We start from the raw sequence: 18162 nt of genomic DNA on the forward strand, positions 1-18162 counted from the left end.
GAAAGTAACAGCTGATCTGCTACAAACTCTGTATATCTATGGGTAAGCATGATGTTTATTTTCATTACAAGAAAAACTTGAGTCATTTAATTGGTGCCTCAAGGGGTACGACTATGGAACAACACACTAAAAAGAGACAGGTAACACCATCAGTTTTGACTCTGTGATAAAAAGTCCTCATTATAAAGCAATGACTTGACTTTCCCACCAAGGTATAATGACCCAGGAGCTAAGGTGATAGCTCTAGCCTATAAGGCAGTCATTTTGAAGAAGCAAGACCTCTATTCCACAGCCCTTTTGACTGCAAGAAGTATAGGCACTGATAAAATCTTGAGTTTTCCTCCCTCTCTATCTTGTGCTTTCAAGCACAAAGTATTGTAAAGAGATTAATGCTTACAGAACCTCTTTTCCTGAACTTTTGAAGTCTTGGAACCAATTCAGGATCATCAAAACACAATTTTACCTGGATGGAGTTTTATAACCTGTGTACTGTGAAACTAAACTTACTGTTGAGGTTACAATTTCATGCTAAAATCCCCTTTTTTGGCCACCTACAGGTTTTTTTAAGAAATTTTCCTCAGGCTGATGTTTCTCATGCTTGTTCTGAAGCCATAAAAGAAACTTTCTGGAACTTTAAAGAAACTCTACTTAATTATTTTATTTGATTTTCAGAACTTTGAACTTGGAAATAAAACCAGTAAGGCCAAGGACTTTTCATGCTAAGGCATGAAATCAGTCTTCATTTATTACCATCAATATCTGAAAAGATTTTCTACTGAAACATGATCCACATGTTTATTATGTTATTCTAACAGTAGTGAGGTGGCTGGTTTTTGCTTGGACATTTATCTCCAAATTAAGGTATAAAAACCATTTTAAAACACTAAGAAAACTTCTTATTAAGATTATATTTTAGTCAGTAATACCTAGTTATTATCTGAATGAGTTAAGTATTATATTTAATGAGGGATAGCAGGGTTGCAGTGCTGTTTGTTTTCTAATGTCTCTTTTCCTTCCCTGAGCTTATGTTTACTAAAAAAGATTATTTCTTTTTGAATCCATGGGTTGTGAATAAATGAAAAAATATAATCATAAGCTAACCCTTAAAAAAAAAAAAATCTGGTCCTATATGTACTTGATGTTCAGCAGCAACATTACAAGCACATGTAAATCAGTTCACTGCAAATTCACCCTAAAACTTTCTCTTCCCCCCATAGTACCTCCCAGACTCTTATTTCACAGAATTATAGAGTCACAGAATTGTCACAGCTGGAAAAGACCTCTAAGATCACACCATCCAGTTGTCAACATTTAAAATTAAATAAAATAAGACCAAAGGATGTCATTTAACACACCAAATTTTGGGAGTTCTTGGATCAAAATTGCAAGGACCCAGGTGGAGAACAGATGTGCTATGAGAAAGGTCCTTTTTAACAGAGGTGTAGGTAAGATGTGGAAGAAACTGAAAGGGCTAAAATAGATGAAATACCCATTCTAAGATTACAGATAAAATAACAGACTCTAGTACTGAAGGGAATTCACTGTCAAAGTCACTGGGAGCAACTGACAGTGGGTTGGGTAGCAGTGAAAAGTTTCTAATCAAAACTTGGAAGAGTTTTGGTCTTCCTCAATAATAAATGCACCAGACTACTTAAATATATCAAGGGAAATGGATGTGGTTGCCACTACAGTCAAACACAATTTGTTGCAAGTGTACTTCTCTGCTACAAGAACGTTGAAAAGCCAACAGAGCCATAAGAACTGACCAGGAACATTTGGGCAATAAGGTTTATTTTGGCCTTGGCACTGTAGTAGAAGCAGTAGGATGTATTTGTGATGGATGCCTCATCATAACCACTGTGCTTGTTAGAAACCAGCAAACAGGACACAAGAAAAAACCCCAGGATACAGCATACTGGGACCCACACATTGCCTGAACTAAAGCACTACAGACATTCCTTACAGCTCCATATTACCATATTAGCATTTGGAGGTGATGTTTTTTCCATTTGCATATTTTGTTCCAAATTTATAAACTTTATTAGGCAAGGGTCTACATGTGAACTCCTGCTGCATGTATCTCTACTGCAATCTTTTTATGAAATCAAAGCTGCTATGACTTTTGTTCAAAATCATGAGATTTCTTGATTACAATTTCTTCTTTTACATCAGTTCAAAACTCTATCATTAACTATGCCATTCTCTCCTCAAGCCTATGACATGGCTTTCCCTTGTGCATCTTCTGCTGATTCTGTGAGCATGTCTGAATGCTCTCCTTTATTTCTGACTCATTATTTCCTTGTAAATGCTTTTTTCAGTCTCCTCAGAAGTACTTACTGCTTGTACAGAACTTTTTGGCTCCTTAAATAACTCTAGCCTATCTTTGTCCTGCTTGTTGGAGATGGCTCAATCACAGATGAGAAATTCCCTTTCTCCACAATAATACAAGCAGTTTGCTTTCTTTCCAACTGCCATGAGTCTGCATTACCAGCACAGCTTCTACTTCATCCTTTCTTTTATTCCTCACCAATTTTTCTTATAGGTTATTTGACCAAACTCTTCCTTCCTACAGTGAAACCAATGATGTATATGTAAAAGCACAATTCATAATATTCACTGACTGAAATACTCCCATGCTAATACATCACAGAACAAAGGCCAAGAAGCTAAAGATTTCACATAGTAGTAAAATGTTAACCTGTCTTGAGTAGCAGATACTAATCCAAACATACAGCTCCTAGGGTATAGATTGAAGTATCCTTTAAAAAAAAAAACACAACACTGGGAAAGGTCCACTTATGGTTAGAGTTTGTTACTGACATAAATAAAACACTTCATGAAATAGGATATTAGAGTAAAAATAAAGAATGGGGTAGCTGGATGGGGCTGTCTAGAAAATATCACCTTTAAAACACTAACGTGCCAAGTATCTCATTCTTTCTGTCTTCAAAAGCACCTTTTTCCTTTCAGATTCCTCCCCCCCAAGCTGGCAACTGGAAGCATGTTGTGAGAAGAGTCACATGAAATTAGGAAATGAAGATGTTAATAAATGGAAGTCATTCTGAATATTAAACCCACAAGTCTTTAAGTCCACACAGTGATGACCTTTAGCTTTGGGTTCATCTTGAAAACTTATCCAGTGCCCTTACTGCATCTGAAATGGGTTGAAAGACATGGAAGGCAGCAGAAGTCAGCTGTAGCACTAGGTGCATTTCTACCCAATATGTCCTAACCAAAGGATATCCTGTTAGTCCAAAGAGACAGAGTTGCTCAAATTAATTAATTAGTTCATTTTTGGCCTTTTTAGCTCCAACTGTGTGTCTTACTACAGCCCACCCTACCTGCTCTACCAAATCCTTCTTCCAGTTTCTAGAAAGAGCAGTCAGTGGGAGAGGAAAGGGGAACGGTTTAGTGACAGACTTGGCAGTGAGAGGTTAATGGTTGGACTTGATGATATTAAAGGTCTTTTCCAACCAAAATGATTCTATGACTCTACGAAAGGGCAGTCCCTTAAGTGATGTGCCCTGTTGTCACCTGAATACAGCAAGTCAAGTTCTAAGACTCTCAGGACAGGAAGGTGCCACCTTCTTTTATTAACTCCTCTCAAAGGTTAATACCACTTGATCAACTTCCTGCTTCCAATCACAATCTATTTTTGGGGATAAGAGATCACTGTCTTCCACGTTGCCAAAACCCTAATAGGTTGGTCAGTGCAAAAAGCTACCAATAAATTTCAGCTGCTGAGCAAAGAGGGTTCCCTGTCTGCTGCCTGGTGAAAAGAAATATTAAAAAACCCAACAAACCCAAACCTACAAGAACCTGAAGGCAGCAAGCTCCATACCTGCCAGTATTGATTTCCAGCTGCTAAACAGAGTGGGCTAAGCACTCAGCAAGCTGGGAATATTGCACTGTCTCATCACACAGATGCTGGGGATTCATCCTGACAATTTTAGAGCAATGCCTCTGGTAAGAGCTACTTTTACTTTTCTCACTGATGAAGGAGTGATTGAAGGAAGGATTGTATCTGTCTCAGGAGCTTCCACATACTTTCATCTCTCTCCTGATGGAAGAGATGACACATCTGTAAATATGAACAACATCTATTAGACGTGTTTAAATTCAAAGTAAAGGGACATTTAGGTTCCAGAGGGTGCCTTCCAGTAACAATTTTACATATTCATGCCCTTTAAAGCAATCCTGCCTATGGAAGAGCTAGGGGATGATTTCCAGCCTAAATGTTGCATGGTATCTTAGTACACTGAGGTTACAAATTCAAACAACTGGTTAGGAGTAGCTAAACCCATAATTTAAGTCCTAAGTTAATTAAAATGCTACCAAGAGATCTTGATTGTATTATTAATAAGTTTTTAACCACACAGACTGCTATGCAACTGGATTGTGTGTGATAGTAGACATAAATGGGTACTAGAGTTTGTAGGAGTCATTTTATTTTGGGAAAACTTCCCACATAAATCACATAGTGCAGCAGCATGATCAGATTTGAGAAGTAAGTCCCTAGCTAAGCAAGTGTTATTCACTGGAAAAAACATTAAAAAAAAAATTAATCAGTGATATAAAAGGGAATAATTCAAATTCACCTCTTTTATAGGAGCTGAAAATAAGCATGGTTAAAAGTTAATTATCTTTTAAAAAATCAGCTAACTAGAAAATATTGTAAAATTACTAGGAATATCTTTTTCTGCAAGAGGAAAACCAGATATTTCTCATGAAAAGATAAAAAAGTATGGTAAAGTTCCAGGAAAAAAAAAAAAAAAAAAAAAGAGAGAAAAAGTGACCAAAACACATTTTCATTTGTAGAAAATCCTTCAGTTATGTTGGTTTTGGTTTTTTTTTTACCAAATGAGTAAAACTACATTTTCCAGTGAATGATATCAGAACCAGAACAGCACTGGCTTTATGTCTACAGTCTCAAAGCTAGAGATGTATTCAAATTGACACGGAGATTTTGCAGCAATGTACCTTTCACTTTGTTATTTCTGTCTTAATCTCTCCTGGGAAGGAAAAAAAGAACCATAATAACCCAGAGTTTGCCAACTTGATGTAGCATTTGCTTATTATGTACATAGAGAAGGACATGTGAACAAAGAAAATTATCCTTTAGCCCTCTGGGTGTTGTATGAGATCTAGAAGCTTAGCAATGTAAGACTAAAAGAAAAGGACAAATTAATAGAAAATGATCACAAGATAATGCAAACAGTTTCACAAACCCTGGAATGCTTGTTTACCAACGTGTACCAGTGGGAAGAAATTTTGGAAAAAGGACAATATTGCCAAAAAGTCATCAGCCCCTTCAAGCCACTTCAGGGTTTCATCTAATACCCAAGTCATCCAAGTTTTCCATTGCTAAATTGATTAATTTTCTAATGTTCACACGTTAACATTGCATCCTGCAGACCACAGACAAATTCTTCAACAAGTTCTTCCTCCTACTTTGTAACTCTCAGAGCTGCATCCTTATTAACAGAAGGCAGAGATGGCTTTGGGACTAAAGTAAATTTGAAAATGTGGACACTGATTATTTAACTCCTTTAATAACAGGTCTCCTTCAGGGCCAGGTACACAAGAGGCTCAAAAAGTCACAAACTACAAATTATTTCTGTGCCTCATCATTTCTATAAGGTAATTTCATTGCAAACTTAATCTAGAAACCACAAGATGGAACTGGCATAGATCCCAGTAGACTACCAATATTTAGTGACCAATGTAAGTGAAAAAGCCACTGGAAAGAGTTGATTAATGATATAAATGACATAACATTACCAGAAAGTTTTATCCTGGAGGACTTTGAGTCAAAGACATACACACCTGGTAAGGTGGAGAGATGGAGTAACTAGATCAGGCTACAGCAGGGACTCAGAAGAAATAAATTCAGAGTTCAAGCTTTTTATGCTTTCACTGCAGATAATGGGGCTCATGGTTTTAGCTATTGTCAATATACTCATGATGTTTACTGGGAATTAAGAACATCTGCTGCCCATGCAGGGAAGAATGGCCTGAGATGGAAATTAAAACTCAAATGAGCAGATGAAACACTAGGACACAGAGGCAGCCCACAGCTTTCATTTCAAATAAAATCTTTCAACTTGAAGGGCTTGAATTGAACTAACCCATGACTTCCTTAACACTCCTACATTAGAACCAAGGGTTATTATCTTCTAAATATTATTTCTTAAGTAGTTTCATGTCAGCTAATAGAAAAATACAAGAATAAAAGCTGAGCTGTCTGTAAGTGGAAACCCAGGTATGTATAAATTTTTCATGACACAAGTTGGATGCAGAAGCTATGAAAGAATATTGACACTTTTTCTTCTTTACTAGAAGAAAACAGCAAGTTGTATACTCTAATAATGCAGTGATATGAACTTCAATAAAAAGGAACAGACCTTTTAGAGTATGGATGGTATTTGTCAAATATATCAGCAGGAACACTCTTTGTTCCTTGACCTAAATAAACGAACCAAAGTTTTCTACTCTTAGGCTTGTTAGTCTTAGGGTTTTGTCTGTCTTAAATGAAAACCTAACTCAGTTCATGAACTCAGTTATACAATATTTACAAAAGCAGAAACAAAACCTTGTTAGATATTCCTTATGAAGATCCCTAGTACCTCCTGCAAGTGAGCTGGAGTGCAGCACTGTAAATTATCAGAGCACCATCGATCTCAAATGCAGGGCAGCTTTACAGAGAAGATCTTCACTCCTTAAGAGAAGAGCCTGGGTTTGTGTTTCTTAGGGACAGAGCCCTCTGCAAGCTTTCCGGAGAGATATTTGTGGAATGGAAAAAAAATACTGGGTTGGATTATTTTACTGATGATGTAAATCTAGATTAAATTCACTGTCAACCATCATAATAAAAGTTTCTTTCATGTTTTTTCCTTTCTCCTCTCATTACTGTATCAGCCAAGCAGGAGTCACTGAGCAGGTCCCATTGCTTGGCTTGTGGGGTGTGCACACAAGCAGTGGGGTTTTTTTCCCTCCTGTCTTCAGTCTGCAAGCCTATTTCCACATTTCTGATGAGAAAATATACAACCAGTCTGAATAAGGGAGCTACAAATAGTACACTTGTTGGAAAATGAAGAATAGCCTGCATTAAATCTTACAAAGAAGTTCAAGCCCTAAATTACCGCCACCAACCCCTCCCCTTCAAATGATGAATGAAAAAACTAAAACCCCTAAACTCCCCAAAATAACCCCAGTGCACTCTTCAAAATGGCAATTATACGGTCAGGAGAAAATTAATAAAGACTCTGGCAAGCCTAATGGACTAAGGGACTGTAAAACAGAAACAGAAATGCTGCTCTTAGGTTCCATCTGCTACAAACTACTATTTGACTTTGTGATACTATTGATTTGCTTGCACTATATCAAATTTTATTCACCATAAGCCATTACCCAGCACAGTTCTTCCACCATCCAAGTATTCTTAGAAGATAACTTTGATTATTTTGGATGTCTCAAGAAAATTCTAAGTTTGTATGAGATGGAACTGATAATATATATCTAGACTTCACAAAATTCTTCACAAAAAATAATGCCAACTTGGTAAAGCACTGTCTTTTCTAAAGATTATTTTTAGCTGTTTCAAATTTGATGCTGAATCAGTTCACGCTGAAGAATAAAAATCCTCTTTGTTCCAATTTTGCTGGAAATAAGTTTCAAGGAATAATAAAGCAACTGGGTTAAAGTCTAGTAAATGTAAAATTGGGCCCAGTTCTGTTCAATATCTTCATTGATGATTTAGATGAGGGGATTGAGTCCATCATCAGCTAATTCGCAGATGACACTAAGCTGGGGGGGAGTGTGGATCAACTGGAAGGCAGGAGGGCTCTGCAGAAGGACCTGGACAGACTGGAGAGCTGGGCTGATTCCCACGGGATGAGGTTCAACACGGCCAAGTGCCGGGTCCTGCACTTTGGCCACAACAACCCCAAGCAGCGCTACAGGCTGGGGACAGAGTGGCTGGAGAGCAGCCAGGCAGAAAGGGACCTGGGAGTCTGGATCAACAGGAAACTGAACGAGCCAGCAGTGTGCCCAGGTGGCCAAGAAGGCCAATGGCATCCTGGCCTGTATCCGGAACAGTGTGGCCAGCAGGTCCAAGGAAGTGATTCTGCCCCTGTACTCAGCCCTGGTGAGGCCACACCTCGAGTACGGTGTCCAGTTCTGGGCCCCTCAATTCAGGAAGGATATCGAGGTCCTGGAGCAGGTCCAGAGAAGAGCAACCGGGCTGGTGAAGGGACTCAAGCACAGACCCTATGAGGAGAGGCTGAGGGAGCTGGGGGTGTTGAGGCTGGAGAAGAGGAGGCTCAGGGGAGACCTCATTGCTCTCTCCAACTACCTGAAAGGAGGTTGGAGCCAGGTGGGGGTTGGGCTCTTTTCCCAGACGACTTTCAACAAGACAAGAGGGCACGGTCTCAAGTTGTGCCAGGGGAAGTTTAGGTTGGATATTAGAAAGAATTTCTTTACGGAGAGAGTGATCAACCATTGGAATGGGCTGCCCAGGGAAGTAGTGGATTCTCTGTCCCTGGAGGTATTTAAAAAGAGACTGGATGTGGCACTCAGTGCCATGGTGTAGCAACCGCAATGGTGGTTCAAGGGTTGGACTCGATGATCTCTGAGGTCCCTCCCAGCCCAGTCAATTCTGTGATTCACTGATTACCAAATGTTGAAGTCCTTCCAGAAAAATATTCAAAACCTCCAAAACTTCAGTCATTATTAGCATTATTTTGGATTTCTCTCCATTCTTGAGAGGATGGAAAGCCTGATCCAATCAACTAATTTAACTAGAGGACTCTGTAATTTTCACAGCTCTTAACTGAACTTCAAACATTATTGCAAGCAACTAAACAGCTTGATATCTTAGCTCCTTGGATTTAACTGGATGTGGAATTTCATCCCAAAGGAAAACTGGTTGGATTTCATAATTTCATTTTGCAAGAAACGGTCCAGAGGATTAAGAGTTAAACCAAGCACATTTTACTAAACATAAATAAAAAAATAATTTATCAGCTGCCATATAGTGCTTTGATAGATACACTGAATAAATCTGAGCTGATTAGGAGTCAAGAGCCTTTGTGTGGTAGGTATCATCTGTCATTAATGTTGTGCTACAAACGAAGGTGCCTGGATACAGAAGTTAAATCATTTCCCAAGGTCACATATGAAGCTTGCAATACAACTCTGGAATTTAGTGACTTTCAATCATTAGAGGTAATTTTTAAAAACACATTAAATGGAGTCATGAGGTAAAGATCATGATCTGGAAAGGCACCATCAATTCTCTAACTTCATTTCCAGAAAGCAGGAAAGTTGAGAGATGACTGCTGAAATATAATTTGAAGAGGAGTCTGCCATCCGAGCTTGGAATGGTACCATATAAATTATGTTTTCTTTTAATTTTATCCCAAGTATCTGCATGATAATTGGAGTAATTCTGAATGATTCACACCACAGTTAAGCTGGGCCTCATTCCTGAAGTTCTCTGTCTCCTTGGACCCTGAATAGATCCTGAGACAAGAAGACTTCTACACAGAGGTATCACAGAACAAATGCCTCAAGCTTCATGGGCTGGCATCTTACCCTGAGTTTCAAGCATAAACTACAGACTAAAGAGGTCGTCAGTGAATGTCTGGAAAAAATGACAATTCATCTTTGTGGTTATTATTCTCAAACAAGGGATATCATACTGAGTGAAGCAAAAGACAAAATGATAAGAGGCAGGGAAAGGAAAACACATAAATAATGAAAGTAGCTCTTAAGGTAAGATTTAAATATGGTGAAATGTGGATGATAAAAGCTTCCATAAGCCTCACTCTTACAGAATATATTTTGGAAAATATATGATTATACAAAGAAAATGTTGCTAGTTGTATTCATCAAATATCTAGAAAGGCATTTTCTTTTCTCAAAATGGTAAAATGTATTTTTTACATAAAGAAGCATTAAAACAGGGGTTATTTTTCCTGACCTTTTGATAGATGTGCTATTGAGCTTGCTAAGGCATACAAGAAATACAGATTCTGACTTTCAAATTAATGATTAATAGTACAGAATTTCATGGTTTGGGATCTGCAGTTTCAAATTCCTCTAACACAAGCAAGTGCAACTCTGCTTCAGTGGAACTGTGTTTGCATTTTATTACCAAGCAATTCTGGCCCTGTGCTTGGGAAAGGATCTTACATTCCACAGTCACTTGATTATGTCTCATCTTTAAACCACATTTTACTATTTGCAAACTACTTGACCCACAAAACCACTGAATCCCATCTGCTAAGATCCCATTGTGCATCGTTAACTAAAATGATGAAACAATTTAAAGTGCAAAATTTAGTGTAAAAGTGTAAATCTACTTCAAATATTTATTTGCTTGTGCAACTTGGCTTTCAAAATTCCACTTGCACTAAAAATTAATTTTTTTCAAGATATTTTATTACCCAAAACATAAAGAATCTCTGAAAATAAACCACTAAGATTCATCTAAAAGAACCCATCCTTGGAAAAGGATAAGGTTGGATCCATAGCCTAGTAACAGATTTCAGACCTGTACAAGAAGTAATTAAAGATCTGTTTCTAATAGCCTGGAAACAACCAATATGGAATAAAACTATTAGGTATTAGGGACAAGTCATCTACAGTTAGTATCATAATTGTTTTTTGTGGGGTACCTAAATATGACCACACGATGGTCAAAATCAGTGACCAAACTCTAGTTTGCTCTGAAGTCTGAGTCTAATATATTGTCAGGCTTGTTAAACCAAACCTGAAAAACTATAAACACTCTTTTGTTGGGTTTCTTTTAGCTGCAGGTGGTTTGTTTTCTTTATTTGCTAGGTTTTGGGGTTTTTTTTTTTGGCTGGGGGTGTGTGTGCTTTTTTTTTTAACTAGAGGCTTGACAAGGTATCTTTCCTCCTTTTATGTCATTACCTATTATTACCTTCTTAAAAAGACCTACTTAGTTATATTTAACTTTTTAATAATGCTATTAGACCTGTAATTGCAACACTTTGTTGAAAATCTCTGGAGGAGGGGGCTGCTATAATACTAACCACATAGGTTCATTGCATATTATGTATAAGGCTACAACTCTGAGCACCACTACAATATAACCATGGATATTGTGGAGGGAAGTACTACAGCAAACCTCTGATTCCTAGGACCTGAATGAGGTACATTGACCCCCTGTTTGGTACATGGGAAGAGTGAAGATGCTCCAGAACAGCACCTTATTCCCAGTAAAAATAAACAACCACCACCCTTATATTTTGTGAGGGAAGTGTCTCGTTTTAGGCAGAAGTAACCAAGAAGCCCTTACTCCTCCCTTAGGCTCAATTAGGATGATGCTTGATTTAAGAACAGGGGTTGTTCAAAGGTGTAATTCAATACCTGTCAAATCAGTAGTTCTGTAATGGCATTTTCCTCTGCTTAGGAACACACAGCATGGCTGGAGAGAAAGGATCTTGCAAAGGGGCCACATATGTTTCAAACTAATGCTAGTACAGATAATTCAGCAATGCCACATAATAATATCAAGCAAATCACTGAATTATGTCTTCAAGACATACAAGTGTATGTCAGAGTTCTCGATGTGTTTAAGGACAAACTGAGATGATCATGATCATTATTTTAGTACAAGTCCGATTAATGAGCACCCAAGTTTCAACCAATATGCTTTATACTCCTCATGGTTGAATAGAGCTATTTCAGTATCACCCCTAAAGACTTGAAATTATAATTTATTGACCTTACACAGTATACCTCTACAGAAAGAAGCAATAACATATATGTGAGTAAAATACAGACCTTTCACGAGTAAATATGGCCTTAATGCTATGTCCTAGTCCCTATTTTAGCTCAGACTGCTAGGTCCAGAGCAGCCTTTTAGCCAGTACCAGATACAGTGCTCTGAAGCTCATATTTGGCTTTTTACTTCATAGACATTAAGCTCAAGCATACTGCTAGCAAAGCTGAACTGAAATTTACTTCATGCTCATGACTTATGACAAAACACTGCAAATACCACTTTCAACATGCTCAATTGCTGTAAATAACCACAAAAACCCAGCACATGCTCCTTTCTGCCAACCATCCAGATATTTGCTGTACAATCACCAGGATAAAGTCGACCAAAAGTCCTGAAACATGTATTACAGCAGTGCTATCTCTAACACTTCAGCCAGAATCTACTTTTCCTTGCCTCTGCTAGACGTGGGATGGAAACCCAGCTGTCTCAGTAAGGTCACTTACCTCAACTAACTTGTTGGCGTGTTCACGGAAGACCTGAGCATACTCCTTGACTTCCTTCTCATTACCACTCTTTGCAGCCTCAATGAGAACCAGTAATGGGACATTGGTCTCTAGGAATGAATCCGATATATGATCCATTACTGCCTTCCGGAGCTGTGACAAAAGAAAGCAGAGCAGTAAATAAAAGGAGAATTAGCAATATACATTCCCACTATATTAATTTAATTACATATAAGCATCTCACAGCACTGTATGACTCCTTTCCTTTCCTTTCCTTTCCTTTCCTTTCCTTTCCTTTCCTTTCCTTTCCTTTCCTTTCTCCTTTCCTTTCCTTTCTCCTTTCCTTTCCTTTCTCCTTTCCTTTCCTTTTTCCTTTCCTTTCCTTTCCTTTCCTTTCCTTTCCTTTCCTTTCCTTTCCTTTCCTTTCCTTTCCTTTCCTTTCCTTTCCTTTCCTTTCCTTTCCTTTCCTTTCCTTTCCTTTCCTTTCCTTTCCTTTCCCTTCCTTTCCTTTCCTTTCCTTACCTTCCCTTCCCTTCCTTTCCCTTCCCCTTCCCTTTTCCCTTCTTCCTCCCTCCCTTCCTTCCCCTCCTTTCTATCTTCCTTCCTTTCTTCCCTTCCTTCCTTCCTTCCTTCCTTCCTTCCTTCCTTCCTTCCTTCCTTCCTTCCTCCTTCCTTCCTTCCTTCCTTCCTTCCTTCCTTCCTTCCTTCCTTCCTTCCTTCCTTCCTTCCTTCCTTCCTTCCTTCCTTCCTTCCTTCCTTCCTTCCTTCCTTCCTTCCTTCCTTCCTTCCTTCCTTCCTTCCTTCCTTCCTTCCTTCCTTCCTTCCTTCCTTCCTTCCTTCCTTCCTTCCTTCCTTCCTTCCTTCCTTCCTTCCTTCCTTCCTTCCCTCCTTCCCTCCTTCCTTCCTTCCCTCCTTCCCTCCTTCCCTTTCTCCCTTCCATTCCTTCCTTCCCTTTCTTTCCTTTCCTCCAGGTTATATATCTTCAGCAAGCATGTAAATATCAAACATTTAAGGGTCTAGACTCTGCAAACCCCTCCTGAGATTCCCATCCTGACACACATCTAATCCTACTGGACTGTATGGGGGGATGGTGATCACCTCTGTAGCAGCACTGCAAATTGCTGAGAACTGAAAGCTGCACTCTAAAGGACAATTTAGCTCACTTAAAAGCCAAATATGGATTAAGGAGCTTAACTTCAAGAAACTATTAAAAATATTGGCCTGACTATTTCTAAGCTTCTTGTAATTCCTGCACTGAGTAGTATTCTACTCAATGAGTAGTTAATTTTGCACATGCCTTGTGCTTGGGATTCTCTTCCAAATACCTCCAACAGGTATAAACATAAAGCCTTTCTAACCATTTTCCAGGTAGATTAAAAAACATAATGCAACATGTTTCAAAGGAAAAAAGAAACACTTTACAAGTGACTGCAGATTTAACACCTGGGATTTCACAAAAACATCTGTTTGAAACAATATTATTGTAAGACTGATGTCACTAACTTCTGCTCTGCCTTTCTAATAACAACTAATTCATGTCAAACTTCATTAAAATTTGAAAGACAGGCAGAAAGATGGCTGAAATTTTAAGTAATTCTTGGGAGCTTAACTGCTCCAGCTTTCTGCTGGTTTAAGAATGAAAAACTCTGGATTCCCAACACAAGCTGGGAGCTATTCAGCCTGGAGGTCTAGCTAGCCATTAGTCTCCTTAAATCATCCTTTTTTAGTTAGGTGCAACATCAGGAAAGGTAATTTTCTCTATTTCACAGCCCAGACAAGAAAGCTCTAGCTATTCATGTTGTCACCAGAACACCCAATCATACTGAAAGCAGTATATATATTGTAAGGCATTACAAATGCACTCTCCAAGATGAATGTGCTGTTTGACAGCAGCAGTTATCAGCTCTCTTTAAATAAGGAGAACACTAACTTTGAATATTTCAATCCAATCCCTGAGTGGTGAGGTAAAAAAAAAGCAAAGCAAAACAGCACATCTGCATATGCATGCAGTATTCCTTTTATTTTTATTACAACTAGACTAGCCAATGTCTCAAGAATTTAATATGTTAATTCTAATTCTCCCTTAAAGAGAATTCTACTCAGATTCTACATGGAAAGCATTTCTCCACTTTCAATATGATTAAAACAGAATAGTTAACCCAGTAATACACAAAATATGTATTTTGGCTGGGAGGAAGACAGAAAAGAAGAATATATCAAAGAGACCTGCCAGCACTTAGGAAGCTGGTGTGTGGTAGCTACTACCTATCACATTGTCACCTTGTACTCTTCCTTTTCTTCTCTCATCCATCTGCTGATATTCACACTCTGTCCCTTATTTTATTTTTATATCACAAGCTCTTTCAGACCACTCTTCAGGGCTGTTTGCACAGAGTCTGGTTCAATCTGATCCGGTTCCATGACTGGTTTTCATAGGTACCGTATCAATAAAAAGACAAATACTAATATTGCTCCAAATTAACCAAAGCATTGGAAAAACAGAAAAAGCATTAAGATGTTAAGTTTCAGAGAACAGTGCCTTGGTGCATGCTCTCTGCACCACATTTCCAATCACTGTGTATATCTATTCTTCTCTGCTGAATGAAGGGTTCCAGCTAGAGCCAGGGAGAGATATTGCCAGAAAAGGTTCATCTCACAGTTACTTTGCAAATGTTCATCTCCCATCACCTGCTGAGAAACTCTGTCCCCAAGTTAGATGCCTTGCATGATTACCCAGAGTTAGGTTTTTTTTTTAAGGCCATTTTCCAAAATGGACCAAAATTTGGGCATTTCCAAAGGAACATCTCACTTCCGTCTCACTCTTGGGGAAAAAAAGTCCTTGAAAAACAATAAATCCTTTTGCTGAAGTTCAATACTTGAGGAGCCTCCTTCTCTAGAGACTTTCTAGACACATCTGGATGAGTTTCTGTGTGCTCTGCCCTATGTTATAATGCTCTGGCAAGGAGTTGGGCTCAATGATCTCCAGAGAACCCATCCAACCATGTATGGTTCTATGGATACAAGTGTTGATAAAACCTCCTGTCCACTTCACTTAAAAAGCTTCCTTTGAGTGTTAAATGAACACTGACATTTCTCTGTTTATATCATTCCATAAGGAGGTTTCAAAGCGTTGTGCTCAATGAACAAGCAATTCAATTTTTAATCAAGGTTAATGTGGTATTATAGATCTGATAATAACAATATGCCCCATGGAACTGTAAGGGAAATCTCAGGACGTTTAAGTACACAGCTGATTTTCAGCAGTATTAAATATCTGCAGTCTACAACCACCTACCAGAAATCAATAAAAAGGACAGCAAGAACAGCATCTAATCATCAATTTGGGGTTTACCATTGTAAATAGACAGCAGAGTTATGAAATGAGTGAATAAAATGGCTGTCTGGTTTCTAATGGTAACTGCGCTGCCTTCTGCAGTTCAGAATTGCAGCAGCTGAAAAAAAAAGCCAAACCCACCCCGAAATCTGTCACAGGCTTGACAAATATAAAATTAACAAATTCTATTTTAATATGCTGTATTAATCATAGATGTCAGTAGCATATTTCTGATCCCTCATGTAAACATGCATCATAATTCCTTTAGAAATCAGTTATCTGAGCCTGAGTCTGATGCCCTTGCACTGGAGTTGAAAGGTGCAGTTAACGCCTTTTATATACACAGGAGACCACAAATTTTGCCATCCATCAGCCCAAGCTGTAAAGAACGACTTGACAAAATCATTTGTTCTATGTGACAGGAGTATGAACATAAGACATTCATCCAGTAACTCAAATGGATACATGACAAGGCAATATTAATTGCACAAGACAAGACATTTAGAAGTATTTGCTCAGCATTACCAGTCTATTTGATACAATCAGGGCTATTCATCAAGGTAAATAACTACTGGAAAACTAATCTTGTATTTCCCTCTGTGTACTGCAACAAACTCCAGACAAAACAATGGTTTATGCACCCACGGATTTTACTGCTTCATGCAACCAACATCAGTTGCAAAGGGAACGGGAGAAGCCCGTGACTTGAATTTAAATGGTCATAAAACATGAGGCAAAGACATGTCAAGTTTTATTCTAAACCCAACGTGAGATCTTGTGCTTGTACATTACCAAATGTCTTTGCAGTGCCTTGATTTACCCTGCATACTGATGCAAATATTATGACACAAACGATTACTCATAAGACAATGCTTTAGCTTGGTTTTTTTTTTCTCCCCACTGAATTTTTAAGCCAGAGGTGACTGCAAAGTGTGGGTAGTTTCCACTGCATGAAACTCCATTTGTTAGAGGAGAAAGCACATTAGCTAAAGGACTTGTTGAAATCATTTTGCCATGGAGAAAACTTTATTAATTAACACGTAGCTAACAGAATAATGTTTGCCAGACCAGCACAAAGATAAAAAAGAAAAACATCAAAACCTGCAAATATTTTTTAAAATATGGTTTACCACAAGGCAGATTTTATGTCTTTCCAGTTCAGTCAATTTAGTCAGTTTATGGTGCAGAGTCAGTTGCTGGTTTTGCTAGCACCATGTTCTCCTGTTCCAAGCACTATTTAGGGCTGGTTTATCATTGTTGATTCACAGCTATAATTGAGCTCAAAGAGGTTAAACTGCCCACTGAAATGATGTTTTCCATGGCTATATAACAATTTTAGAACCAAAATGTCCCAGTGCTACTTACAGTCTAGTAGAGAATTAAATGTCTAATCCTGACACTGGAAGGTAAAGTCACAGCAGGAGATTAATGACTCTAACAGATTGTTAAACTATAAAGCCTGCCAGTATAAAGCTATCTGTAACAAAATTTTACTAGGGAGTACCTTTTTCACCCTTTTCTATATCACATGCATTACAAGCTGCACCCAGCTCCAGTTTGCAGCTGCAGAGCACTCCCAAACAGGTAGGAATTTAATTGAAAGAGATGACAATAAAGCCCTCTCCACTGCAGTGGCTCCTCCAATATAGTGTGAAATTGAGTTCTGGAGAATAAGGCAGTGACCATTAGAAGCTACTGCAGCAGAATGTTGAAGAGACTCCCAAATTATTCTGCATAGTGCAATCCATGAAGATGTGACCAAAAAATGTTGGACTGGGGGATGTGAATCCTTCTGCTGCTACTTGTGTCTCGATAGATTAAACAGGAAATATAAGATTACATTTAAAGCATGCATCACACTCAAACTACAGATTTCTGGAATATACTACCTAAAAATGTAGAAGATTTGAGCCTAGAAACATTCAGGAAGAAATGCTGTCACAAAGACTGATCATATTTCTTCATCTATTTTTCTGTGTGTGAACTTTATTCTCTTTAAAGAGAAACTTTCCTGGCCAGAAAAAGACTGGGGATGAAGTTACTAATGAAAAGTACCTTGAAGTGACAAAGTTGGACCAGAACTTTGAAAAAGAGTGTGACTCACACAGAACAACCCACAACCTTCCTCCTAGTTGTAGGTCACTACAAAGGACTCCTCTCCATGGCATATGGGCAGAAGCACAGAAGAACCAAGTTACCAAGTTCTAGTGAAGTTAATCCCCACTGATTTGACTTTTGTTTTGGGGGTGGGAAGGGGGTATTATGAATTTTTGTGACTTAGAAACAATACTGGTATTGCAAAGAATTTTTTTTTTTCAAGAGCAAGCCTTGGGCTTGTTAGCAACATTAATGCAGCTTCATGAAAGCAGACAAGAATCTTAGAGATTGTAGCAGGCACCCATATACATCCCCCCCCCAAAAAAAAAATATCAGAGCAAAAACTCTTGACATTTTTTCATGTCTGGATAGAACCAAGTTAACAAGTTCTAGTGAAGTTAATCCCCACTGATTTGACTTCTTTTTGTTTTTGTTTTGGGGGTGGGGAGGAGGTATTATGAGTTTTTGTGACT

General features: G+C 38.3%; 1 protein-coding gene across 1 annotated transcript in view; it reads right to left on the reverse strand.

Annotated features, from left to right (window-relative positions):
* Positions 1 to 18162, reverse strand: part of CTNNA2 (catenin alpha 2) — a 381969-nt gene that overhangs the window by 82894 nt on the left and 280913 nt on the right. The window contains 1 exon segment of the mRNA XM_030450894.1: positions 12259 to 12411. Within this exon segment, the coding sequence (XP_030306754.1) occupies positions 12259 to 12411 (153 nt within the window).

Source organism: Calypte anna, chromosome 4B (assembly GCF_003957555.1).
Source record: "Calypte anna isolate BGI_N300 chromosome 4B, bCalAnn1_v1.p, whole genome shotgun sequence".
Classification (NCBI taxonomy): domain Eukaryota; kingdom Metazoa; phylum Chordata; class Aves; order Apodiformes; family Trochilidae; genus Calypte; species Calypte anna.